The 10,006-nt window shown below is 48.1% G+C and overlaps 1 protein-coding gene across 1 annotated transcript; it reads right to left on the bottom strand.

Moving 5' to 3' along the window:
• Nucleotides 1–463: 463 nt before the first annotated feature.
• On the bottom strand, nt 464–9,702 carry LOC308259856 (ETS translocation variant 3; the record flags this gene model as incomplete). The annotated part of the gene is made up of 4 exons (XM_080691166.1): nt 9,633–9,702; nt 8,683–8,920; nt 7,340–7,455; nt 464–1,533 (listed from the first exon to the last, which is right to left on the bottom strand). The coding sequence occupies exons 1-4, from the start codon at nt 9,676–9,678 to the stop codon at nt 464–466; spliced, it is 1,470 nt and encodes a 489-aa protein (XP_080547292.1). The 5' UTR covers nt 9,679–9,702.
• Nucleotides 9,703–10,006: the final 304 nt, after the last annotated feature.

The following is a 10,006-nucleotide window of genomic DNA, read 5'->3' as shown; positions in this document are numbered from 1 at the left end:
AAGTAACATTCCAGGCAAAATACTTAGTATTAATGGTTTCTTGCTGCGCAACCTCCCAGCCACGACCTTTCCCTTTATGTGTCTCTCTTGGAGCAAAATAGGCTCATTAATGGCTTTTCATATATAAATACAAAAAGAAAGAAGTCTGGAATCTGAACTACCTTGGGACCAGAAAGTACCCGGGCCCTTCAGGAGTTTCCTTGCGGGGAAAGTCTGCACCTCAGCCGGGAAGCAGGCTTCTTCCCCTTCCAGCTCCACACCCTTACTGTGTCCTGCTCACCAGAAAAGTGTGTTCACATCCCACCTAATTTACAACAGAAGACTCCCATCCCGTCCCCAACGCAAAAGTACAAGTCTATGCCCCAGTGATCAAAGCAGTTGAACTCCCTCCCCCCAACCTTGCTACATAAATACATGTACGTAGGGATTATAATATAAACAGCTCCCGGCCCCCCGCGCAGGCCTATGCATCCGCGGCCGTCAAGCCCCGGGGCCCCGAGCCGCTCCAGAGGAACTTGCCGCTCTTGCTCAGCTCCCGGGCCTCAGGGTCGTCGTTCCAGCGCCGCTTCAGCCGCAGCTTGGGGGGCATCAAGGCATCTTCCTTCTTCTCGGGCCCGCTGGGCTCCCTGCCTGGCCTGTCCTCACCGTCTTCGGTCACCTCCAGCGGCTCCTCGCTCGGGCTGCTCGCGGGCGCGGAGGGCCAGGTGGGCGGAGCAGCAGGGCGGGCGAAGACCGCCTGGGCCTCCTCCGCAGTCCTGCTGAGCACAGCGCCCTCCTCCCGAGGGGGCTCCTCCTCCTCGCGGCCCTCAGGCTCCTTCTCTGAAGCGGGCTCCACCTTGATCCTCGGGGGCACAGGCTCCTCACTGCTCTCCACCCTCTCTCTATTCTTGCGGCCTGCAGGCGGGGGCTGCAGCTTGATGGGAAACTGAGCTGGCTCCTCGGGGTGCACTTGGCACTGCAGGGGCGGGACCACGAGCCCCGGGTAGCGGGGGAAAGTCCGAGGACTCAGATGGTAGTTGAAGACGGAGCAGGCTTGAGAATGAAGGTAGTGTTTCATTTCTTCTGGGTTGAAGGAGAAGCAGCTGCTGGTGAAGGGGCTCAAGCCCGGTGAGGGGCTATAGGAGAAGATGGTGGGGGTCAGGGAGAGGGCGGGAGAGATGGGGACGTTGAGGACGCCTCCGCGGCCGGGGACTGGGGAGACAGCGAAGGGGCTATGGGGGTCGGGGTACATCCCCGGCCTGGAGAAAAGCGGGAGCATAATGTCGGGCTTGCGTTTCTGGTGGCTGAGCCCTCCCCCACCCACAGCACTCCGGGCAGACATGAGCTCGCTGCGACGCCAGTCAGCGGCAGAGCCGTCCTCCAGCTCTGAGAGCTCGGCCTTCCTGTCAGAGCCATTGCTGGGCTCGGCGGCCAGGGAGCCGGCAGAGAAGCGCCCCGGCTGCAGGTCACCAGGCGGAGAATGGGCGTCCAGCGGCGGGAAATGGAAGCGCGAGGCGGCTGTCGGCACCGGGGGTGCGCTCTGCGGAACCACACCTGTGATGGGGAGACAGAAGGCCAGTTGGAGGCTGCGTGCCCACCCCTGTACTTCCAGGAACTGGGACACAGTGTTCAGTGGCAAGAGGAAGCAGAGGTGCCTTCCAACTGGAGCCAGCCTGCAGCTGCGCGCCTTGCCAGCTGCCGCCCGTCAGCCTCCTGTGCTCCCGGAGCGCCCCTCTTAGCCTCCGGGTCGTCTTCAGAGCACTCCTTACTATCTACAGCATAACTCACTCCTTTACTGGGATTCTGAAATACCAGTTTCACACGGTGTGCGCGTGCGTGGTGCAGTGGGCCGAGTCCGGGGGCAGCGGTCACAGCTGCACTCGCAGGGCCCAGGGCTCCCCAGCAGGAGCCAAGTACCAGGGACCGAATGGATGGCACACCTCCTCGTCCTCTGCGACTCTAACTACTGTGCATGTGCCACGGCCTAATTCCAGTTTTGCAAATAACCTTATTGTCATAATTTTGGCTGGATGTATAAAGCAAGCCATTCTAACCAAAACCCAAACAAAAGAGAAATAACACATGCAGCGCATTAGAAACCCAAAGGCCTGCACATCACATATACGACAGGAACACGAGTGCACGCAGGTGCGCCTGTGCAAGCCAAGGTGCACCCTGGGCTTTCTATCTCCAAGCTTTGCCCCAGCTCTATTTTATTATTTTTGGAAACAGGCTCTCACTAAGTTGATGAGACTGGTTTCAAACTAGTGATCCTCCTGTCTGTGCCTCCCAAGTGTGCGCTGCCACACCAGGCTACAAGACCATATTTTAATGAAAATAGATAATAAAGAATTATGTTTGTTAGGGTAAGTTCTTATGGCATATATTTTATCCTCTTCTTTGGGGCATTCTACTATTCAACTTTTAATTTTGAAACAAGGTCTTGCTAATTACCAAGGCTGGCCTGAACCTGTGATCCTCCTGTCTCAGCCTCCTCCCAAATACTGAGATGACAGGAGTACCCACCACGCCAGGCTTATTTACCTTTTTTTTTTTTTTTTTAAGTATAGAATCAATACCAGCCAGGCATGGTGGCGCACACTTGTAATCCCAGCTTTTGGGAGGCTGAGACTGGAGGATCGCAGTTCCTGGACACCCTCAGCTACTCAGTGAGGCCCTGTTTCAAAATAATAAGGCTGGGGGTGTAGCTCGGAGGTAGAATACCCCTGGTTTCATCCCTAGTACCACAAATAAATAAATACATACATACATAAATATAAGGAATCAATATCTTAGAGTCAAATATTTTTCAATCTCTCCAAATATATTTTCCTCTAGTAAATTTCACACAATTCATTCCTCCTCTGCTTCTAAGCAGAGACAGCCAGGAGAAAACCAGGACAAGTGTGAATGCTTAACATCTGATCTCCAAGCAGAAACTAGCACTGTGTTAACATCAGCCTGAGAGGTACAAAAGATCTTTTTCCTTTTCCACAAGTTCTGAACTTCCCTCCAAAGGTCCTAAGACCTGAGAAAGGAATGCCAGCTGCAGTGCAAACAGCTTTTGTCATGGTAATGTGAGAAGGGACCTTGCACTCCAAGCAGATACAAGGGGGAAAAATATAGGAAAAACAAAAACCAGTGGAAGTCTGGTGGTGGAGGAGGAAACAAAAGAGGTGTAAGATGCAGTGTGGCCAGAGTCACTCTGGGCTAGCTGTGACCTTCTACCGCCGGCAGGGCAGAATTGTCCTGCGCTGTGACTGGCCTATGGACCATGTGTTAGATAACAGCATTAGAGCAAAGCTAAACTTCCTGGGTGTGAGAACATTATTGTGGTTACGGAAAAGAATGTCCTTGTTCCTGGAGATACATGCTGGAGTCGAAGGGGTGAAGTGCCAGGATGTCTGCAACTTAATCTCTAAAGATTTAAAAAGTACATATAAATAGAAAGAGATAAAGCAACGTGGCAACAATATTAACCACTAGCGAATCTAGATAAAGGATATGTGGCTGCTTACTGTTCTTAAACCAGTTTTCCTGTAGGTTTGAAGTTTTCCAAAATAAAAAGCTGGGGTGGGTAGAAATGGGGAGGCATAGATAGAGGGTTCATTTTTTATATGTGTGTGTGGTACTGGGGATCAAACCCAGGGGTGTCCTATCTCCAAGCTACATCTCTAGCTCTGTCTTAGTTTTTATATTGAAAGTCTTCCTAAGTTGCTGAGGGTCTTGCTAAATTGCTAAGGCTGACCTTGAATCTATGATCCTCCTGTCTAAGCCTCCCAGGTACTGAGATTACAGGTATATGCCACTATGCCGGACACCACAGTTCTATTTTATTAGAGCACTCACCACACTTCACATTGTATTAAACCTAGTATTGTGTGTGTGTGTGTGTGTGACTGTTACTGAGACTGAATCCAGAGGCAGTCTCCTTTCGTGCTACACCCCTAGCCCTATTTTATTATTTGGAAACAAGGTCTCCATAGGTTGATGTGAACCTTGCTACCTGCTGAAGATGTCTTCACACCTGTGATCCTCCGGTCTCAGCCTCCAAAGTACAGGAATTGCAGGCATGTGCCACGGACCCAGCTAAACCTAATATTTATCTTTCTTGCTAAATTCTTAAGAAGCCTGAAGAAAAGAACTCCCCTTCCCTTTGGTTTGTAGGTCTTAACATGTCACCTGTTAGCTAAATGAGTGAATCCCAATCAAGGGGTTGGAATGTACAACCTATTAATGAAGAGCTAGGTTTAAAGGCTCAGTCTCAGGAACTGTTTCCTGAGTATGTTCAACAAGGAAGTGTCTGCTCTACCTTGACCAATCTGAGACTTTGCTGCCTCCATCCTTAAATCTACCATTTGTGAATGCTGAAACACACACCTCACAGGGCTAGAAGGACTGGAGGAGAGGATGGCCAGACACTAAGCAAAAGTACTTCAACTAGGTAGACATGGTGTATTCCTTCCTCATTACCCTTAAACAACACTTGGCCTACATGGGCAAAACTTCTCTACCAACAAACGACTCCAGTTCTTTGGAATAAAGTCTATCTAGGCTGCGAACCACCAAAGAGTGTTACTAAAAGAAATGCAGCATATGCTGGTAGCCAGATGTGGTGGCTCACTTGCAATCCCAGCACTTGGGAGGCTGAGAGAGGAGAGCAGGTTTGATGGAGGCCAGCCCCAGCAACTTAGCAAAGCCTGTTTCAAAATAAAAAGGGCCGGGGTGCTAACTCAGAGGTAAAATGTCCCCGGGCTCAATTCCCAGAAACACTCCCCCCACCAAGAAAGGTACACTGTTTTGCTTTCCCTGTAACTCTGATTAGGATCTTGAGGCTGTTAAGGGTCAACCTTAAGCCAACTGCTTTTGGGCAGAGCAGGTGCGCCAGACACTACTGCTAGGTTTCCCGATAGTCTTCACAGAGTGCCAGTCCAGATTTCCTTGCCCTGAAAAGCCACAAATTCCCAGGGCCTGAAGGACACACCATTTCAGATGGTCCAAGCAGCAGAATTCTGGGGATTCACTTAACTGGATCAGACAGAAGGAATAAAAAAGCAATGAAGCATTCGGGGCGGGGTGGAGGAGGGTGAGTCCCGGCACAGTTCAGAGCCGCGGCATGCCCAGCTGAAGCTCAGCTCTTGTAGGCACACACGGAAGGGACAAGAGTGAGAAATAGAGGAAACAAGATTCCAGTGTTAGAACAGGTCTGTCTGATTTCCTAATGCCGCTCCCTCAGGCACAAGGAAAGAAAACAGGTTGTAATTAGAGAGATGCATTCCAATACCACTTTTTTTTAAATGCATGCCCCAGGGATAGGAGGGAGTGGTTACAGAAAGAGAGATGAAACTGTAATGATAGCAGTCAGGCTAAAACTGCCCTAACTTGTTATGTGCAGCAATTACATATCTGCAATGGATTTTAGCATTAAATTCTCAGCCACACCCCCGCTCTAATTTTTCAGGTTTCTTCCAACTTTTCTCTGAGAAGCTGCATGTTGTAGAATCATGATCAGCCTGCTCTGTTTTAATACACAAGGCTTCAAAAGACAAAGCAATGATAAATTGGTCAGAATATACCTTAATTTTCTCGTTCTTTCCTTTTTATGGTACTGTGAATTAAACCCAGAAGCATTCTGCCTCTTGAGCTACACAACTGCAGCCCTATTATATTTTTAAATTTTGAAACAGGGTCTTGCTAAATTGCTGAGGCTGGCTTCAAGCCTGCAAGACTCCTGTCTCAGCCTCCTGTTCCACTACACCTAGCTCATCTCTTTACTAAGCCTGGGCGTACTTTGTATCTTAAAAAGCCTCAACAAAAAATAACTACATACAATATAAATGAGCACTGTTCCATCGAGAGAGGGGCAGATCTAAAGCCTCCACAAGCAGTGGTGAGAGAAGGCTGCAACCTGGAGAAATGAGGGAAGCCCTGCTGTACTCTGAATGAGAGAAGGCTAAGTAACCCCAGAGCCTTGCTTTCTGAGGAGCTGCTAGTGCAGATCAAAGACACTGCTTTTCACTGCAAACATGTGGCCCTCCCTGCTCTGATCAAGGATGCTGTGGTTTTGATGACATTCACTTGATAAGAGAGAGCTTGGTGGTTTCATAGAAAATCGGAAGTGTTTGTAGAAACAGGTTCTCGTCTATGAAAGAGCCTTTGGTCAGGGTGTAAAAACTGACGCTTGAAACCTAAAGTTCAACACAAACCTACGGAACCTCATTTCCAAACAGGATAGTTTAATAAAAAGGTGACTACAAATAATATGCAGAATAGGGAACTCAGGCCGAACACGCCTATCTTTGGACTGCACAGCCTATCCTGGGCACCTGAGAGTGTGGCCTTGGCCTCAATCCCCAGCACTATGAGACATGGGTTTCTTAATTGTTTTCTTAAGCCGGGCATGGTGGCGTAAACCTGTATTCCCAGTACTTGGGAGGCTGAGACAAGAGAATTACAGGTTCGAGGCCAGTCTCAACTACTTAGTGAGGCCCTCTACAACTTAGTGAGACTCTGTTTCAAAATAAAATAATAAAGTAGGGCTGGGGGTGTGGTTCAGAGGCAGAACACTCCTGGGATCAATCCCCAATACTACAACACACAAATAACAATAATGTTGTTGCTGCTGCTGCTGTACTCTCCTTTGAAAATGTGTTATTTAAAAAAAAAATTCTGTTTTTAGCTGAGTGTAGTGTGCACACTTATAATCCCAGTACTTGGGAGGCTGAGACAGGAGGAGTACAGGTTCATGGTCAGCCTCAGCAACTTTGTGAGGCCCTTTGCAACTTAGTGAGACTCTGTTTCAAAATAAAAAATAAAATAAGGCTGTGGGTATAGCTCAGAGGTAGACTGCCTCTGGGTTCAATCCCCAGTACCAAATAAAAATAAAATTCTTTTTAATTTTATTTATTTATTTATTTATTTATTTATTTATTTATTTATTGGTGGTACTGGGGTTCCTCGAAGCCCTTCTACCTCCGGGCTACACTCCCAGACCTATTTTTACATTTTTTTATTTGGAAACAGGGTCTCCTAAGCCAGCGCGCGTGGCTGGCTTCGAACCTGCGCGATCCTCCTGTCTCTGCCTCCCAAGTGTGGGGATTACAAGTGTGCGCCACCACGCCCAGCTAAAATTCTTTTTTAAACTGGGCATGGTGGTGCATATCCTACTACTTTAGAGGCTGAGAAAAGAAGGTCACAGGTTCTAGACCAGCCTTAGAAACTTAGTAATACCCTGTTTAAAAAAAAAAAAAAAAAGTTCTGAGGGTATAACTGCCAACTGCCCTCAGGTTCAATTCCTAGTATCAATAAAAAACAAATCTTTTTAAACTTAAAATTCACTTCCAACCAGTTTGCATCTTACCACTTGACCGAATGTTGATGAATGGGTAGTTGGGCATCACCAGCTTGTTGAAGTTAAATTTGTATGTAAACCTTTTCCCTTTTGTTTTATGAAGGATCCTCTTGTTGTAATAGTATCTGTAAAAACAGGAGCGCATGTCAATTCACCTTCTAGTTACGGACACCTTTATCCATACTTAGGGATTTGCTGAGACTAACAACTCTTGCTCGACGGATTCCTTGCAAACGTCATTATCATGCTTTTGCAGGCTGGTCTTCAGGTTAGGGCCCATAGACCGACGAGCTCACTTTTCTCATTCTGTTGTCAACAAAGCTCCAGTCTTTGGCTAGAGCTTTACAAAGACATCTTCACTTTGAGATCCTAAACACCTATCCTAGCTCTAACCTCCCTTCTCCACCGTGTTACAGCTCGGTTCTACAGTTCACTTCCTTCCTGTCTCACGGTCACTAGCGCCCAGCTCCCTTAAGTCTTGTCCAGGTGGGGGCAGACAAGTCTCCCGGGATCTGAGGGGTAGCACACACAAAGGATGGTAGAGCTGCCTCACGGTGGCTTGTGAGACGATGGCATGCCCTGATCTGGACAGCAACAGTCGGCGTGCTGCTGCCTCTTCAGACTCAGAGGGAGGTGGGAAGCCGCAGCAGAGCCCTGCACAGACTACACTCGGGGCCACGAAGGCTGGGGACAGGCAGGGAACTCTGACACACCTGGAACCTTTAGCCCAGCTTCTGCTAAGAAGCACAGGTCATAAATCGCCTTGTGGTCCCTTGAGGGCTAAAGGGTTATGAAATTTAACGAGTGACAAGGGGAAAGGAGAACCTGAGAAAGCTTACAGCCATCTATCTTTAGGCATGCTGGAGCAACCTACACACTGACGACTGAGTCTACAGACAGTGCCTCAGCGGCCAGGTCGGTGCCATTCGGCGGCCTCCTCCCGCACTGCCTCCACCAGTTTCTGGCTTCTCGCAGGGGAGCCCCACTGAGAACACTCTAATAAACTCTCAACACGGAAGTCTAAAGGAACCCTCTGGATTATAAATGAGCTCCAATCCATGTTTCACCACACACTCTCGCCCACTATAGAGCAGAATCGGCTGTCTGTCAGAATCCAGTGCCAGCCACATTGGAATTCCCTCCTACATAGAACCAAAGATATGTCTTTTCTCCTCCTGTGCCTGTGCTACTCAGCTTCAACAGCTCTTCAACTCCCACTTTAAAGCTACACATTATTCACTAAGATAGCGTAACCTCTTATCACCCGATACCCTTTTTATCTAACATTCTCCAAACTGTGCAGTCTCCTTCCAATCTGTTAACACCACAGATTTGGGAAACCTCTCCCTCACCTGAGGGCCCGGCTCAGCTTGTCATAATTCATCTGCGGTTTGCATTTCCTGCGGCCCCAGAGGCGGGCCACCTCGTCGGGATCTTTGATGACGAACTCCCCGTACTCTCCCTGCTGCCAGGCGATGACATGGCGGAACTCTTCCTTCTGCAGCAGCTCCAGGATGAAGTGCCACAGCTGGATCTGCCGGGAGCCCGGGGAAGACTCGGTTTTGTAGGCCCAGTCAGGAAACTGATACCCTTTAATGTGAAAAAGGCAAGATCAAAGTAGGCAGGAATTAGGTGCATACATACCAGCACCCCGACTTCACATTCCACGACTTAGGATCTCTAGAGTGCTTTGCAAACATGCCACAAACACCCTTTCAGTCATCTGGGGTAACTACCACAGGGGAGAGAAAAGGACAGAGAAAGCCAGATGTGGCGGTGCATGCCAATAATCCCAGTACTTGAGAGGCTGAGTTAGGAGGATCACAGGGTTGAGACCAGCCTCAGCAACTTAGTGAGACCCTGTTTCAGAACAAATAATTTTAAAAAGACAAAGAAATCACTTATCTTGTAGCAATCACTGATTCTGAGAGTTCAGCAGCAGTACCCAGGGGCCCTAATCTCTTATCCTTTCATATACTATTAAACCTCATACCTACTTTGTAGGAGGGCATGAAAGTTCTTAAAGGGAACAAACAGGAAAGATAAACTATTGTTTTAGGAAAATACTGCTGAAAACTCTTGACCCCCCCAAGGTTGGGCTCATGTCTCTAATAGTAAAGAGACTCCGAAACTGGAGACATATTAAATACACATCCATAAGAAATAGGGCTATCACCGCCCTAGCAAGATCCACCCAGTCAAGAGCTGTCAGTCATTATCTAGTCATTGTGAACTGAGCCAAGCGCAGAGGACAGGAGCCCGGGAGAGACACCCAACACAGGAGCGATGAACTTCTGCTCACCTCCACCTCCTTCAGGCTTTTCCACGATGCTACAGCCTGCTTTCATTTTCACCCTCCTGCTGAGAGACACAAGCCACACAATTACTTTAAGAGGTTGCTTATTCATTATCCTCCTAAGGTTTTCTGGTAAGGCCTTTCCCCAAACTTCCTTTTCCTCATCTTAGTCCTTATTTCCTTATGCAACCCTTGGCCTTTCAAACATGTCACCTCCAAACTGCTAATCTCCAAGTCATCAAATGATGGTCCTCAGGTCATCAGCTTCAAAAGCCATAATTATCTCTCACCTGACTTTAAACCACAAAGTGTAAACACTGTCCTTAATATTTACATTCTTCCTAGTGACCTAGCCTTCAAATGTTAAGAAAAGAAAAAAA

The sequence above is a fragment of the Muscardinus avellanarius genome (assembly GCF_963383645.1).
Source record: "Muscardinus avellanarius genome assembly, chromosome: 3".
Lineage (NCBI taxonomy): Eukaryota > Metazoa > Chordata > Mammalia > Rodentia > Gliridae > Muscardinus > Muscardinus avellanarius.
This window is presented reverse-complemented; position numbering and strand designations above follow the sequence as displayed.